This window comes from Stomoxys calcitrans, chromosome 4 (assembly GCF_963082655.1).
Source record: "Stomoxys calcitrans chromosome 4, idStoCalc2.1, whole genome shotgun sequence".
In the NCBI taxonomy this organism is placed as follows: Eukaryota; Metazoa; Arthropoda; class Insecta; order Diptera; family Muscidae; genus Stomoxys; species Stomoxys calcitrans.
The window spans coordinates 131,314,265-131,332,129 of NC_081555.1; the positions used below are offsets into that span (position 1 = coordinate 131,314,265).

At 39.3% G+C, this 17,865-nt stretch overlaps 1 protein-coding gene across 1 annotated transcript in view; it reads right to left on the reverse strand.

Moving 5' to 3' along the window:
• Positions 1 to 17,865, reverse strand: part of LOC106082615 (uncharacterized) — a 129,749-nt gene continuing 111,884 nt past the window's right edge. Inside the window, exons 6-10 of the mRNA XM_059367270.1 lie at positions 15,130 to 15,404; positions 11,003 to 11,412; positions 10,587 to 10,947; positions 9,217 to 10,524; positions 1 to 5,575 (exon numbers count right to left, since the gene is read on the reverse strand). Coding sequence (XP_059223253.1) covers positions 5,051 to 5,575; positions 9,217 to 10,524; positions 10,587 to 10,947; positions 11,003 to 11,412; positions 15,130 to 15,404 — 2,879 coding nt within the window. The 3' untranslated portion in view covers positions 1 to 5,050. The remainder of the gene's footprint in view (positions 5,576 to 9,216; positions 10,525 to 10,586; positions 10,948 to 11,002; positions 11,413 to 15,129; positions 15,405 to 17,865) is intronic.

Consider the following 17,865-nt stretch of genomic DNA (forward strand, 5'->3'; position numbering starts at 1 on the left):
ATATATAATTTAAAATCGTTACATTTATTAAGTTATTTTTTTTTTTTTTGGTTTCTTTTATATCCTAACTGGAAGTTATAGTATGTTTATTTAGTATTTTTTTTGTTCGTTTTCTTTAAAAACTATTTTCAAAATTCAAATATTTTTCTTTTTAATGTCTATTTCAAAATCTTCCTCTTGTTTTTGGTTATGAAAATGCATTCACCATGCATTTTCCCCCATATTAAAAATAACTTTGGCACTGTTTTTTGTTTTTTTCTTTTTTTTTCATAAATTATTATATTGTAATATGTTTGTATTTATCTTTTTGTTTGGTATCTAACATAATTTGTAAACAATTTAATTATTTTTGTTTTGTTTTTGTTTTTAGTAAACTTAACATTGTTGTATTTTCTCTAGAAATTAGGGAAAACATAAATTCGAAAAAATCCTTAGAAAAATAATCCTAACAAAAATAATTAAAGTTGGACTAAGGCTTTAATTGGGATAAATGATTTTTTTTTCTGTAATACACAACTTTTCTTAATTTTATTTAATTTAATTTTGTTGGTTTATTTTTGTCATACAAAATGAACCTAAGAAATTTTTTTGAGCAATTTTTCTCAAAACTTATGAAAAAACAAGCACCTGTTTATTTTTAAAAAAGAAACAGTTAACATTATAAATTTTTTTATTGTTTGTTTTTCTGCTGTTTTTGTCTGTTTTTTTTTCACTATATTTCCTATATTTATCTTTAAATCGTGTCTTATGTTAGCCCTACAGAAGACTTTCATTTCAGTAGTGGTCATGGCCATACATTAAAATTTCTTTAAAAAACATTTAGCCTTTCATTTAAAATAATCTTACATGTATTGCATTTAGCCCAGGCCAAACATGTTAATTTGGGTACTAATTACAATTATAATAATTTTTTATTTTTATATTACTATTCACAAATGATTTTTTGTAGTATATACAAAAAATCAGAAAATGTCTATTGGGAGACTCCTTTACAATTCTAAGGATTTTTAGAAACTTGGAATGAAAAGAATTTAATAAAGCATAGCCAACAATTATTGATCAACCCCGAAAAAAATGTAAGAGAAATTTTCAGATTTTTGACAATCCAAATATCTTGTTTAAGCCGTTAAGGGGAACCAATTTGTATTTAATTCGCTTCGTAAGAATATCTATGCACCTGTAATAGATAAGATTTTATTTGAAAAGTGGAAGAATCTAAAATGACATGTTTGCCAATTGGGGCAAAATGGGTATCAAATGAAAGGTTATTTGAAATACGAAACTTACATAAAATTTAGGGTCAAGTCCCAGGGGGGCCGCTCCAGGTTAATCAGTTTTTAAAAAGTACTTATTTTTTCACTATTTTTCAACTTTGACTGAAAATAAAAAATATACACTCGCCATTTTTTCTCTTTCTATAAGGCGTAGCACAATTTCAAAAATTAATTTCAGATGCTAAACATTTATCTATCATATGCCGTTCAATACAATTTTCTTATTCGGTTCAAAATATATGACTTTTGCAGCGTAAAAACTTAAGTCGCACCACTGTGTTACAGCTACCACCGCAAGTACTTATTCTCATGAGTCTCTTGTGTATGCGGTGGGTTAATGGGTGTTTTGTCAAAACAACGCAAATACCCACATTCTTTTTAAACATAATACAGTTGAAAAATAAATCATCAAAAATTATGAAAATTAAAAATAAAATAAATGCTAGCAATATTAAAATATATTTTTGTTAAAATACATGGGCTTTCTCTTCGTTGCAAAAGATATAGTGCAATTACGATTCGAGTCAATGTGTTGTGCGGTGTTTGCGTTGTTTACATTCTTGTCCTATATTCACTTTTAGCACAGCCATAGAAAAATACTATGTTAAAAGCGATGAAAATAAATGTACGAGTACTCATACAATCGCCGCTAATATGAGTGTGCTGAGCATAACAACGCATCAATTGTGGTGGCTATAGATGCTAACATCGAATTTTTATGAGTATACCGCAAATCAGATAAATACCACCGCTTGCAGTTCTCTGGTAGAGATGCATTTTTCTGAAAACGATAATGCAAATTGAAACAAGTAAGAGCCTGCTAAGTTCGGCCGGGCTAAATCTTATATGTCCTCCACCATGGATCGCATTTGTCGAGTTCTTTGCCCGGTATCTCTCGTTGTGTAAAATGTCAGTCAATTCGGGTAAGAATTGCGCCCTTTACAAGCTCAAGAAATAAAATCGGGGGACCAGTTTATATGGGAGCTGTATCAGGTTATCGACCGATTCAGACCATATTTGACACGTATGTTGAAGGTCATGGGAGAAGCCGTTGTACAAATTTAAGCCAAATCGAATAATAATTGTCGATTTAAAACAACAAATAAATCACCTATCCAAATCATATATCATAAGGAAAATCCAACCACAAATGCCTTTCGGAATCTTAAAATACAAAGCCTATGTCGGGCAAAATTAAAAAAAAGGCAAAAGTACCCAAGATCAATAGACATTGGAGTCCTAAAGCGAATTCTTTTGTAGGGATTTTCGACTAAGAATGTTGGAAATCGGACCATAAATGACGATATGGCAACAACAAGTTTTAGAAATGCCGTGGTAACCAAGTTTAGGGTCCTGTCGAGAGGTACATGGACCAACTAGTACCTTAGAATTTGGCATTTTATCTCGTTAATAGCTCAGCACTAACCACTTACAATTTCAAAAAGATATCTTTTCCAGTAGGATCAGTGTGGACTTTAATTTTATAACGATTGTTCCAAGAAATATCGTCTGAGATTAGAGCTGGCAAAATATCGGTGGTATTATCGATATCATCGTTACTTTATTTTTTGTCTCAATATCGATTTAAATTTTCCTATCGATACTATGGGCAAAGTTAAATTTTTTCCAAAATTAAACAAAAATAAGCAATACGCCACTGAATGTATAAGATACATTGCGCCTATAGAGGGCGCAATTTTCATAAAAATTTTGTACAATGATTTCTTTTGTGACTTCCAAATGACTTTGTTAAATTTGGTTTACTTCGGTCAAATTTTTTCCAAAATTAAACAAAAATAAGCGATACGCCACTGAATGTATAAGATACATTACGCCTATAGAGGGCGCAATTTTCATCAAAATGTTGTACAATGATTTCTTTTGTGACTTCCAAATGACTTTGTTAAATTTGGTTTACTTCGGTCTGGGCTTTGGTATTGCTTCTATTTAAATTAATCTCCAGATTTTCGCTTCTCACTTTCGTTTGAAATATAGGTACTAGGAAATTAAAGATAGTATCGATATTATCGATATTGATTATTAGAAATATTGAAAATATCGAATGTTGCTATTATCGATAGTTTGCCAGCTCTATCGCAGACAGGTAGCTATAAAACCTGTGTTAGAGTTAAATGATAAGGGGCCTAATTCTTATAGCCGTGTCCGAAAGGTTATACTTTTTACAGACATGTTTTGGATTGGTTCAATACCTCATGCCACTGTTTCCAATTTTTTTTTAGTTTCTCTTCAGCATGCGAATTACGGCGATTAACACCTCCTCAAAGCTTAAAGAAGGCAAGCAAATACTTTCTGCGAAAGTTGCCAAGAGGTCGATTAGGAGAAATCCTTTGCGCATTAGCACGTATATTGTGTCCAAAATAGTACGAATAGTTTGGCTATGAGCACCCCACGCGAACATTGAGCACAAATTTGCGTGGTATTCATCTTCATAACAAAAAGCTCTGCTAGGATCAACGGCGCGTCCACAGGCTGGCAGCAAGATTGACATCTTGGTAGAGATTGACACCTTAAAACTTGCAACACACAATGAGAAGAGACACGCAAGTCTTCTTCGCATATGAATAGTAACATAATTTGTTCTAATTCCTGGACCACTCTCTGAGTCCTTATAACGGGTGCCCGAAAAACTTAACCTTAACTTAGCAGTAAGGTCAATTCAATATTTATTCAACATATACATAACTCAATACTGAATTCTTTTGCATCTATATTAGGTTTATGAATGTCATAATAATCATTTTTAATAATCGAACTTCAATTTTCACCTGTGACCATTGGAAATACTTTAAAATCCTTTGAAATATTTTACTATGAAGTTCTGCACTCTGAGCAGAAGTTGTCCAAGGCTAACCACTAGAATGAAGCTATCCAATTCGTTGTAATAGTTGTTCTATATAAAATTATACAAACAAAAAAATTACATCCATATAATTATATAGTTTTTAATTTTTGTTTAAATCACGATTTAGTAAGACAATGAAAACGACGAACAACAATACAAATAAGCCCAATAAGAAGAAAACGATACGAAAAACTAATTCGTCATATCAAACATTTAAGTGTGCGTATTGTGGTGGAAATCAATTATTGCTAAAATATGATCTTTATGATGTCAATGGAATCTCTGTCAAAGGATTCCTCTCTAGATGTCTTAGTATAGCTAATTGGATTTCTTTTTCTTTCTTCATTTTGATTTTCTTTGTTTTTGTCATGTTATGAATTCCTAGGGTTATTTCTTTTTTGTCTCTTCAAAGACATTTGGAGTTATAAAAACTTTCCATTTCTGTTTGTTTCATTTGAGGAGTTCATTACAAAAAACACAGACAAGAGACATACGTAGTACATACTAAATTCCATAATGGCAGCTCATCGTTCCTTTAACAATCAGGTGTTGTAGTAGTATTAGCAAAAAGAGTGTTGTGGTTGTATCTGATTTTACCATGTATAGGTGTGTATGGTTTAGAAGGGGTTGGACCAGGCTCTGAGGGATAGGACAATTAATAGATGACTACAAATATTAATTTTCATTTTGTATCGAAAATTCCACATTGTCTTCTGCTCTTTGTGTCCCAAAACAGCAGATAACAAGTGTTAAGGGTTTTATTTTCTCAAGACTTTTAGTGGCTGTCTAGCTGTGACATTTTAATCGCACTCTACCGCGTGCTCAATTGCACCGATGTCGAGGACATCTCTACGCGTTGGCATTGGCGGCGTTCGACAATGACCGCCGTTGATATTGACTAATCCACTGTGGGTCATACGTTCATCGCATAATACACGGAGCCCTGAGCTGAGGTCTGTTGGACATTATTTTGAACTTGCTGCGACTGCTGCTGTTGCTGTGATGCCTGCTGTTGTTGTTGTTGTTGCAGTTGTTGCTGTTGCTGACAACTCATTTGTTGTTGTTGCTGCTGATGCTGCTGTTGTTGAGCCATTTGGGTATTTTGTTGCTGTTGCTGCGGCTGTGACTGTTGCTGTTGCTGTGTGATGGTCATGGGTTGGCCCGATGTGGGCGACACCATGCCACTGCTCGTACAATCACTGTGTGAGACGGCTGCCGCACCCTCGGGCACCCCACGCTCACTGAAACCGGCCATAGTGGCATCTTGTGCGAATTGATAACGTTGCGTCATAATGCGTTGATGTTGATGATGATGTGTAGCCGCCGCCGGTGCTGTGCCATATTGGGCAGTGGTATGTTGACCTCGGCCAGCGACTACATGCAACTGCATGCCTGGTAAGGCATAACCAATTGGTACACGTATGGTCTGTTGAGTTACCTGTTGGAAGGTTGCAAATGGTTGGGAATTCATATTAAAATATATAGACAATTGAGTTGAGTCGAACATAACAAGGTATGACAACATTCAGCTTATATAGGGCAAGGAGAAGGAACTTGGAGAATGTTCAATCGAAATGTATGTAATATTCGTTAGTATGAAAACATACAATAATTGTTTCAATATAATAAAATTACAAATTCAATTTAAATAAAAACTAAATAAAGTACCATTTCAACTAAAAACCAATAAGGAAGATCAAAGGTCGGGCGGTGCCAACTGTATAATACCCTGCACCTACCCTATAATTATAATGTGGGAGCAATATCCAATTTTTATGGACCTCGGCGGATGTTTTAGATTGTTAAACAATCCCTATCAAATTTCACAAGGGAATCCTGTGCCAATTTTCGTGTGAATCGGTTAAGAACTGACCAAATTATTGGAAAACTAGTCCAAATCGAAAGAACATATATATGAGAGCTATATCTAAATCTGAACCGATTTTTATGAAATTCACCAATTTTGAGACTTATAAGAGAATCCCTCGTGCAAAATTTCGTGAGAATCGGTTTACAAATCGGTTACTAAAATGCAATTTTAGTCCAAATCGGACGAACATATATATGGGAGCTATATTGAAATCTGAACCGATTTTTTCCAATTTCAGTAGGTTTTGTCTCTAGGCCCAAGAAAATGCTTGTGCCATATTAGATGACGATCGGATAAAGATTGCGTCCTGTACTTTGTACAAAAGTACTGTACTTTGTACAAAAGTACCGGAGTCGATCGGTATACTTATCAATGAGTTCATATTTCTTCATTCTGGGTGTTACAAACAAACTCACTAAGTAATAATACCCTGTACCACAGTAGTGGTGTAGGGTATCATTATGTTGAGCCTAATATTGAATTGAAAGTAAACTTAAATAATAAACGTGTAAGAACGTGCTAAGTTCGACTGCGCCGAATCTTGGGTAACTCACCGCCATGGACTCCACTAAAAATTAGCCTTTATTAACTCAGTTCGTATTGGGTTGCCCAAAAAGTAATTGCGGATTTTTTAAAAGAAAGTAATTGCATTTTTAATAAAACTTAGAATGAACTTTTTGGCATATTTCAATTATTTTACAACAATCAAATCGGAAAGTAGTTGCAGCTGCTAAGGTCTCAAGTAGTCATGTAGGGGAATCGGTATTAAAGGGGTTTATATTAGTTTATAAACCGAAGAGTATCATACTTGGTATGGACTCTGGAAGTCATAGCAGATGTCTTTGTGTTAAATTTCAGCCAAATCACGTGAAAATTGAAGCTTCAAGGAGCTCAGGAAGTCAAATTCGGGGATCGGTTTATATATAGAGGCTATACTAGTATATACACTGATTGGCATCATACTTGACATAGATGTTGAAAGTCATAGCAGAAGTCTTTGCGTCTAATTTCAACCAAATTAAATGAAAATTGAAGCTTCAAAGAAGTCAAATTTGCCAATGATGTTGGAAGTCAGAACAGAAGTTCTTGGGCCACGTTTCAGCCAAATCGGATGAAAACTGAATCTTCTAGGGGAATCTTCAAGACGTCAAACCCAAGCATCGGCTTATATATTAGTTTATAGACCGATACAAATGCTACCCGGCACTGAAGATGGAAGGCAGAATGGAAGTCCTTGTGCAAACTTTCAGCCAAATCGGATGAAAACTGAGACTTTAAGGGGCTCAAGACGTCAAATCCGAGAATTGGTTTATATATAAGTTTATAGACTGATTCAAATCACACCCGGCACTGATAATGAAAGCCAGAACGGAAGTCCTTGTGTTAAATTTCAGCCAACTCGTCCGATTGAAGCTTTTAGGGGCTAAGAAGCCAAATCCGGTGATCGGTTTGTAAGGGAGCTATATCCAAATCTGAAGCGATATGGCCCAGCGACCTACATCAATAAAAAGTCCCTTTCAAGCGGAAATCTTTATTCTTTTGGCCGCCATTGTGATTACGGCAGACGTAGGGAGGGACGGACGGACCGACATGACTAGATCGTCTTAAAATGTCAAGGCGATCCAGAATATATATATTTAATGGGGTCGCAGACCAATATTTCGAGATGTTACAAACTGAATGACTAGTTTAGTATACCTCTATCCTATGGTGATGGGTATAAAAACGCATTAAGTTCGACCGAGTCTACAGAATCTTATACCCTCCACCGTAGGATGGGGGTATATTCATTTTGTCATTCCGTTTGCTACACATCGAAAAATCCTTTTTCTACTCTACAAAGTAAAAAGTTAGGACGATCTAAAAATGTCTGTCCGTCCGTTTGTCTGTTGAAATCACGCTACAGTCTTTAAATATATATATTGAGCTGAATTTTTAAACAGATTCTTTTTTTGTCTATAGGAAGTTCGAAGATGGGCTATATCTTGATATAGCCCCCATGTATACCGATAAACCGATTTCAGGTCTTGGGCCCATAAAAGACGCACTTGGCACAACAAGTTCTGATAGGCTCTTCGGCGTTCATACCGAATATGGTTTAGATCGGGCTATATTTGGATATAGCTGCCATATAAACTAAGTTCCCGATTTAAGATATTAAGCCCATAAAAGCCGCATTTGTTGCTTTAAGCGTCTCGTCATTCGACCCGAACATTGTCTAAATCGGACTCGCAAAAGACCCATTTATTATCTTATTACGCTGTAATTTGAAACATTGGGTTTTATTAAGCCTACCGACATCCGACGCACATAGGACTATATTTAGATATAGCTGCCATAAAGTCCGATTTGCCGAATTAGGGTCTTAATTAGGGTCATAAATGCCTTATTTATTACCCGATTTAGTTGAAGTTTGAAACAGTAAGATATTTTAAGTCTTCCGTCGTTCGACCCGAATTCGTCCTACAAAAATGTATTGAATATCTCTAATGGTTTATGAGTTATTAAACTAAAAAATTTTTGAAAATTTTAGTCAAGGTATCGCCAGTATTTCTGAAATAGTGGGACTATTTGTGAACCGATTGACATGTTTTTACATCGTTTGAAAGGTTACAAAATTTTTGGGAGTTTAAAAAGTGATTCGCTTCAAAATCTAAAATTTCCAAAAAAATTGGATTTTATTATTTCCATCATAACTTTCTTTTCCGGTAGTGGTAATTTTCTAGTCAGAATGAGGTTCATGTAGCAATGACCGATTAAAAAAAAAAAACAAGAAAGCAGGAGCCAGCCAGCAAGGTTGCCAGCTGACCGGATGCGATATCTTGATGAGGCTAGAAGACCGCATATTCGATTATTGGAAATCCATCACACTTCGTCCCTTAAACAAGAGTGGATACAAGGTTGTGTATGCCAACTACAATGCAAATTTGCCCACCAACATCCCATTAAGGAACTGGGGCAAACTTCTTACATATCAATGAGTGCTGTCGAGTCGAGTCCGGACGGTAAATCGCTAATGAAAATTAAATAAAAACCAAAATAATTTCGTTTGAACATTTCCAAGTGAGTGTCCCTCCTTTGAAACCATCACCAATATAGTATGTACACCATAACACCAATTCACAAAGCCAATTCAGCATTCACCAATCACATTGATTACAAAAACACCAATACGAACAAATTTAGAAAAGAATTTCGTTGTGTCTTACTTGTGTCATCTCGCCTACCTGTTGGTATTCCAAAATATTCTGCCGCGGTGCCATGTGTGCCATTTTGGGATCTATGTTAGTCGCTGCGAATTGTGAATAGGTTTCCGCATTGTAGGGTATCAGTACCATGGTCTGATGATAGTTACGCAGAGGTGGTGGCGATTCGGGACGGCGCGTTGGACTACGGGCATAGTGCCCGTAATGGGGTTGCGGCGCCTGGGGTTCTAGCGTGGTGGCCATGGCTTGGCAATTTTGGGCATACATTAGGGCTTCGTCGGGACCCTGCTGTTGGTGTATCATTGTGTGACGGAACATGGCTCCCGCCGGCAATGTTTGATAGTAGGTCTGTTGCATAGCTGCGGCAGCAGTTTCGACTGGAAGACGTTGCGGTTCACCGCCGGCACCACCTGCCGTTTCCGTATAGAAACTCCAGGTGCGCTGCTCCGTTTGCTGTTGGGCAATTGTGGCATTAGCGGGCAATTGTATGGCATTTTGGGGCACAACTGCACTGCACAGTTGTTGCTGTTGCGGCAATTGGGTTTGAGCGTTAGCCACCATTGTGGGGTGGGGTACATTTTGGGGTGAGGGCTGTTGCTGCTGGGCGATCTGTTTGCTCATGGCACTGGTACTGGATTGCTTTGGCAGAGTGTAGCTTTTCATGGCTTGCGGCAGAGCTTGACTCTGGGCCACCGAGGGCATTTGTTGGGTAAGCTGTTCCTGCATTTGCTGCAGGATTTCATTGGTCGAACTGAATTTGGGTTTAATTCCTCGCACCGAGGGCCGTTTGTTAAAACCATAGTCGTTGCCCTCATCATCGTCGGAATTGTCTTGTCTCTCCTTCTCTTTTTCCTTCTCCTTGCTCTCTTTGGCATTGGTCGCTTCGTTGCCGTAGCGTTTTTTGATCTTCTCGGTTCGATTGGCCTCCTGTTGGGCAAAGGCAGCCAACTCATCCTGTGGCTCTTGGCCTGGGGTGCCGGCAATAACGTCGGGGGCCACCTTGCGCACCTCGTCGCCCACCCCTTGGCCCACAAGACCCGCTGAGTTTTGTTCACCCGCCACCAAGGCAGCAAGATTATATTCCGAGGCATGTATGTGTTGGGCGGCCTGATTGTGATGGGCCGCCGCCAGCGTATAATATGAGGATAGGTCATCTTTATTGCCGGCCACACAAGCCGTCAGGGGAGCCAAGGTGGAGAGGAATTGACGCTTTGGTTCTGTTTGTCGGGGAGGAGTTCGGTGAATTTGTGTATGCACTACAGGCACTTGAACGCCCATACCCAAATCTGGAGCTGCTGGACAGCGACATTCCTGCGAAAGAAACTCATTGTCATTTTCAAATCACAAATAGGTGATTAGTTCTCCTACTTTACCTGAGGTATTATAACAATAGGATTCTCTTCCATTTCCATGATTTTCTCTTGTGACTTTTTGTCACGATTGAAAATCTCTGTGATTTTCTTGTAAGCTGAAGAACCACTAGACGAGCTGGACACCGATGAGTTGGGAGAGAAACTCTTATCGCTGTTGTTTGCTGCCCCATTACCAGTGAATTTTTGGGGATTTTCTTCACCAGCTGGACTATCACGATGCGAAAAGTCTGTGCCATCTTCGCTTTTGCTAAAGTCATCATCGCCATTGTCGGCATTCGATTCGTCGTTGTCCTCGTCTATGCCACAGGTTAGTTGGCGTATGCGATCTTCCAGCGATATATCGGATTTCACGGCCTTTTTTCTAAAAAGAAATTCCAATATAAAGAGGGCCTAAATTTTAAGACAGTTCCACTTACTTGATTAGCGAACGTCTCAATATATTTCTTTCCATGCTACGCCTTAGAGTATCTGAATCACCAGCACCGGCACCTGGCAATGTGGATACCAATGAACCTGCCCGCTTCGATTCATCGAAAGCTCGCAAAGCTTCTGAGGTAAGAGTTTGATGGGCCACACTACTGGGAAATAGCTGTTGAACAGCTGAGTTGGGGCGTAAAGCATTCTTAAACAGTGTCGAATGTTTCTTAATCGGTATAAGTTCATTGATTTGATTATCGTTGACATCGTCCACGGAGGAAGAGGCCCCATCGATGTCGTCACAGCTATTATTCAAATCCTCTGTCACAAAACGCACTGAACGTTTAGTGCTTGTATTTGAGGTGGAACCAGCCTCATCTTCGGATGTGGTATTATTTTGATCATCAGACTGGCGGAACGGAAAAAGAAAAGAAAAAAGGGTTTTAATCAAGGGAAAATTTTAAAACAAAATCAGTTATTTTTCTTTGTCACCGTGGCAAGCTCTGCCTGCCGACAACAACATGCGTTAAACGGATTGTTAGTAGTTAGGATTTCATAAAATCTTTGAGCAACGAACAGCAGGCTGTGAAACTGTATGCCGGTCAGACGGACGGAAGTATAACGATTGTGCATGACAAAGATGACCTTACAACTCATCGAAACGCGTCCACCAGTGGTGTGGTATAGGTCCTGCTTTATCTGAAAAACTGACAATTTCCTTTCTTCAAAACTCATTTAAAAACAACGTCTCTTTTGTGTGTAACATTCGTTGGGTCATTCATCGCGACACAGAAGACACTTGCAAATATTTTTAATTACCAAAAAAATATAATGTTAATGGTAACCTTTGAGTGAACTGCCTATTACGCGAGGGGCTTTGCTAAGCCCGAGAAAGCAATCCGGGTCACGACGAAAGAGATTAAGTATTATGCCCCAGCAGCGTAATCGGGAGAACGTCAAGAATCATGATAGGGATAGAACTGATATTCCAACCAATTATACTAGAGCTGGAAAGAGAATCAGATATCCCGAAGTGCATAACACTGCTAAGACGCTGTAAAATATAAAGAGCTCCCTTCTTTGAGGTACTCAGGGAAGGCCAAGCCAGCCCTCCCGCAATGCAGGCTTCAGACAGTGTGCTGCGGAGGGAGATAAAGTCGGTACAGGTACAAAGGAAGCGCACCCGGCCCCTGAGCCTTCATGAAGGACTGTGTTTTTCATAAGGAAGCAACAGCCATCACGGAAGGGGAACATGGTCGCTGAAACAGGTAAGGAGAGGTTTGGCGTAAGAGACCTCTCCTTACCTGTTTCAGCGACCCAGGCAGGAAGCACAACAGAGGCATGCCGATTTATGAAATCAACAGTGCATCCGGTAAAATTCCACCAAATCATCAGTTCCATGTGGAGGATCTGGTTAACATCTGGTGAACCTCTTGATGCTAGGGGGAACATCTTGATGCTGCGCTTTGCGTCCGCAGAATGTATTGATACCATCAGTAAATACCTCATTTCATTGGAGGTATTTATACTGCCTGGGAGGGTGCAAATCTCGAACTGGTGACAAAGATGGACATCCCTCAGCTCACAAAGGCTTCGGTCTTCATCAAGGGTGGCGGCGGCAAATTCGCAACGGAACGAATGATGGAAGTATTAAACTAGCAAAACAAAAGTTTGGTCGCGGAGGAATGGTAGGTCTACCATAAGAAGGGGAAAGAGGAAGGAACTCACCTTGGGGTAGGCCTTACCTAGTCTCCATAACAAGTTTGGCTAAGGCTAAAGACCCATGGGTGTGATTTGGAAGATTGAAAGATTTATGAAGATTCGAAATACTAGGATAGGCATAGATCCGGAAGTTGAGGCCATCGTAGCGCAGAGGTTAGCATCTCCACCTATAGCTCTGTAAGCCAGGGTTCGAATTTTGGCGAGAAACAGAAAGAATTATCAGCGATGGTTATCTACTCCTAATGCCATTTATGAAGTAATTTGCCATCTAAAACTTGTTCTCAAAGAAGGCAAATTGGGTCGGCTTCAGAGAGTTCACCAATCGCCGCTTCAGAGAACTAAGGCAAGCTATGGTATACTGTTAAGTCACTCTCGAACCACGGCAGACGGGACGACAAGTCCCCAGTCACTTTTGACGATTTAACTGTAGGTGATCGGAAGAGATGCGCCAGGTTGCTTAACCGTCTATTTATGGGCATCCTGGATGTGACAGGGCTAGGAGGAGAGCCATTCATCGTATCTGTGGTCTTCGAGCCGCCGCACAGCTATCACAGTTTACGAATGATGCTAAAGTATCTGGATCTACCTGGAGTTGAGTACCTTACAACTATCCTCAACCTGTCTTTGAACACTCTTTTAGTACCCGATGTCTGGAGTATGGACAGAGTGATATCGCTACTGAAGCCTAGGAAGGACCCGATCAAGGGGGAGTCGTACAGACTCCCTTCTCTCACCAGTAACCAAGACGCTACCTCCTCCCGAGGCTCGTTGAAGAATTTCCATTCGCAGAGCATCACCATGGATTTCGAAGACTGAATTGCACAACAACTGCTTTACATGCCACCACTGCACACATTTGCCGTGACTTCAATCAGCCAAGGCCATGTGGTAAGACGTTCCTTGTGATACTGGACCTATCGAAGGCATTCCACATGGTTAGTCATGCCAAACTATTTGAGAACAATGTCAATACGTCCCTTCAGTCAGGTCTGAAAAGCTGGATTGCCCGTCATTTGTGGAATTTTGGTATAAGAAGTCAAAGCAACAGGGTGTTCCCCAAGGTACGGTGATAACTCCGGCACTGTTTAACCTCTACCTATCCTCCATTCCACCTCCCCAGATGGCATAGAGATAGCATCATAGGCGGATGATTGTACGATTGTACGATCATGGCATCATATTGACATCAGCGATTGGTTAAAAGTTTACCTCAAAGAACTTGCTTTATATTTCGCTGCAAGAAATCTCAAGATATCTGCCACCAAATCTACAGCCACATTATTCATTACATACACGCATGAGTTGCATAGGAAGCTGAAAGTGGTGGCCGGTGGGGTGACAATTCCGACCATCAAGTGTTCCAAAATACTTGGTGTCACATTTGACAGCTCTTACAAATTCTCCTCACATGCCACAGCACAAAGGTCCTCAAGTCACTTGCCGGCAGTACCTGGGGAGCTGAAAAAGAAACCTTTATGACCACATACAAAGCAATTGGCCGGTCTGTGGTAAGTTATGCAGAGCCAGTATGGTCTCGGCAGCTATGTGACACGCAGTGGAATGATACTCAGATCTGGCAGAATGCCGCCCTTCGAACTGCGGCGGGCTGTCTCCTAAGTTCTCACGTAAACCACTTCCATCCGGAGACAAAGATCCTACCCGTGCGAAGGTATAACTACACGCTGTCTAAGCAATACCTTCTGGGCTGTTATAGCAGAGATCATCCAAATCATCATCTTGTGCATAGGTATCCACCGACCAAAACTTTATGGTAGATCTACATGATCTAGAGCGTCCAGCGCTACAAGAGAGAACCTCTAGATCAAGCGGATCTAGACAACATTCATGTAGACACGGTAGCAGATGCGGTGAATTGCTACCGGGTGAATGTGGTCCTAGGAACCGCCTCCCATTGCACCCAAAGAAATTGAACACCCCCTTCAAACCAGAGTAGTCTTGACTCAATTACGATTCGACAGATGCAGTCGCATCAATTCCTACAGAGCAAGTATTGATGCCAACGTGGAGGATGTATTACGACCAGGGACCACACGTCGTCTGTTTAAATAGGTATGGCCTACTCGTCCCAGACCCAGATTCCTCTGGACGCAACCCATCTTAGTCGCAGAGTTTCTGGATCGGGTACTCAACGGAATCAAGCAGACGAAAGATAATTTTTCAAGAATTTACCATAAAAGATCTTACACTTTTGCCGTAAACGTTTTTTACAAGAGAAGTTTAGTTGTCGAAAATATCGTTTATGGTAAATTAAAGTTTTAATGATAAACAAATTCGGGTGGTATTCAATATTAAAAAATATATATGAAGAAACATTTGTTGTTTTTCACTTTTTTTCTTAAAACGAAAAAATATATAATATTAAATAATATTATTTCCAACTCACCTGTGAGATAGAATCCTGTTTCCAGAGTTTACCTCCTTTCAAAATGCCACTTATCTGGGTGGTCGGCGACGATTCCTTGGGTGGTATGGGTGGTGGCTTCTCTGAGTTGTCGCCACTGTTGTCCACATTATTTATCGATTGCATTGTAGCTGGTTTGGCAGGCAAGGCTGGTGGCACCAGATTTTCGTCATCATCGTCCAGTCCCGCTGCAACACCGCCTACATGGGGTATGGTCATATCCTCGGTAGCCTCACGCACTATTCGCCTCTCGGTCACTGTAGTGGTAGTCATAGTTATAGTTTCAACGACATATCTTTGATTGGTTTTTTGTACAGTTATAAATTTATTGTTGCTTGTATTTGCATCCTTTCTACTTGACTTGACTACAGATGGCGCCATATTTGCAATAGGTGGAGTGTTGTGGTGGATGGACAACGATTTGTCCCGAAACATTTGCAATGCATTGCCATGCCCATGTCATATTGATGGCAATGGCATCAACGATTGATGCCGACACATGGTGGGAGTGGGGCCACACACAAGTTATGTTAAATTGTCAGAACCAGTGATGGTTGGTAGGTAGGTAGATAGGTGGGTTGAGCATGGTGGTGGTGGTGGTGGTGGTGGTGGTGAAACCCATTAGGGCCGTAGGGCAGAAGTACATACACATACAGACAAATATTTATTTGCAGGAGTTGGGTATTTGCCACAATGCAAAGAATGTTAATACAGAACAGAATTAGCAAAGCCGGTCAACATGTTTATGGTCTACTTGTTTATAGACATACACAGTGCCTCAACCACACATCTATACACAGACACATGGTTTGAGTATTTATGTGTGTTAGACGTCGCATAGTGGGCCAAATAGGAAAAAAATTGGAAATAAGTCCACAACTTGTTATCTGTTGATCTCAGCGGTAGAAAATGTTTTAGACATTTGTAGAGGAGAATGCTCTCAGGAAATAAACTTTCTTTAATCCATGGTGAGATACATCGTGTCAAAGTTGACCACTTGTCACTTCTCCAACCTTCAAGAAGCTATAACTTTTGATCCACTGACTCCTTTCCAATTCTTTCGCCTGTTTGGCCCACTGTGCGATGTGTTTAAAATTGGCATTTGATATTACGCACACACGAAAAGAAACGTCAAAGCTCTATAAAATAGGAAAAATAGCACTAAAAAAAACGGAAACGGAAACCTAGGCATTACCAATCCCATGAACTTAGCTAGGAAGCCATTGCAATACAAACGCATACGCATTGATTTCAATTTGATGTGATGATTGGCGCTATTGAAATGCAATAAATCGAAAGCAATCAAAGGAATTGAGTAAGGCTGTAGCAAACGTAGCGGTAGGTCAGTGGTTTAGGAATTTGGCCATAGGTCAAAACTGGTTTGTGCTAAGCAAATGCTGGTGAAATCAAATCGAATGGTTTTGTTACACTTCCTTAGTCAAACGAAAAATCACAAAAAATGCGAATTTTTGGGACATCAATTAGCCAATGAATGAAACAAATAAAATTTTGCAATAAAGTGAGTTATAGTTAAACAATTTAAATATCAGGTGTACATATTTTACACACAAAAACAAATTTTGTACCCTCCAACCTAGGATTGGAAGTAAAGTAACTTCAATCAGAAAAATTAGTCTGCTGATATCAGCAAACACTGTCTGCTGATATTAAATTTAAAATGTTGATTTTTTCAATAAATCTATTCAAAATATCTCCACTTCGAAACAATAATTAAAGAATTTTTTATATATTAGGAAAAAAAAATGTAAAACTTCTCTCCAAAGAGGTGTCGCACTGCGGCACGCCGTTCGGACTCGGCTTTAAAAAGGAGGCCCCTTATCATTGAGCGTAAACTTGAATCGGACTGCACTCATTGATATATGAGAAGTTTGCCCCTGTTCCTTAGGGGAATGTTCATGGGCAAAATTTGCATTTACAAACGGAATGACTACATTTGTATACCCCCATCCTATAGTGGTGGGTATAAATTAAGAAATCAAAACCGGAGATCAGTTTACATGGGGGCTATATTCAAATCTGATCTAAGGTCAATATTCAATATATCGAGGTGGTGTTACACACTGAAAGACTAGATTAGTATACACCTATCCTATGGAGGTGGGAATAGAAATATGCTCATTGCTATCCTTTCCACCCATGCATACACTAAGTGGAATTTGTTAGTCAACACAACAAAAGATTTTGTTATGTGAGAAAATCTGGTAAAAGGAGGAAAACAGTAATTTTTGATAATTTGGCAGCTTGAAATTGGTTCCTCCAGAAGATAGTAAATTTTTATCATATATCAGCAGGCTGTTTGTGCTGATGACAGCAAACATAGTTCTTTTGGGTGTAAACCAATTTTCCTGAAATTTTCACACAATTTGGGATATAGACCACCATTGAGAATAGAGTACTACATTTTTTACCCTCTACCATATGATGACGGTATATTAATTTCGTCATTCCATTTGTAACACCTCAAAATATTCATGTAAGACCCCATAAAGTATATATTTATGATCGTCATGACGATTAAGCCATGTCCGGCCGTCTGTCCGTCTGAATAAAGTACCCTAACTTTCGAAAGAGTAAAGCTAAGCCCTTGAAATTTTACACAAATACTTCCTATTAGTGTGGATGTATTGTAAATGGGCCAAATCGACCCATGCTTTGATAAAGCTGTCATATCAACCGATCTCGGATCTTGACTTCTGG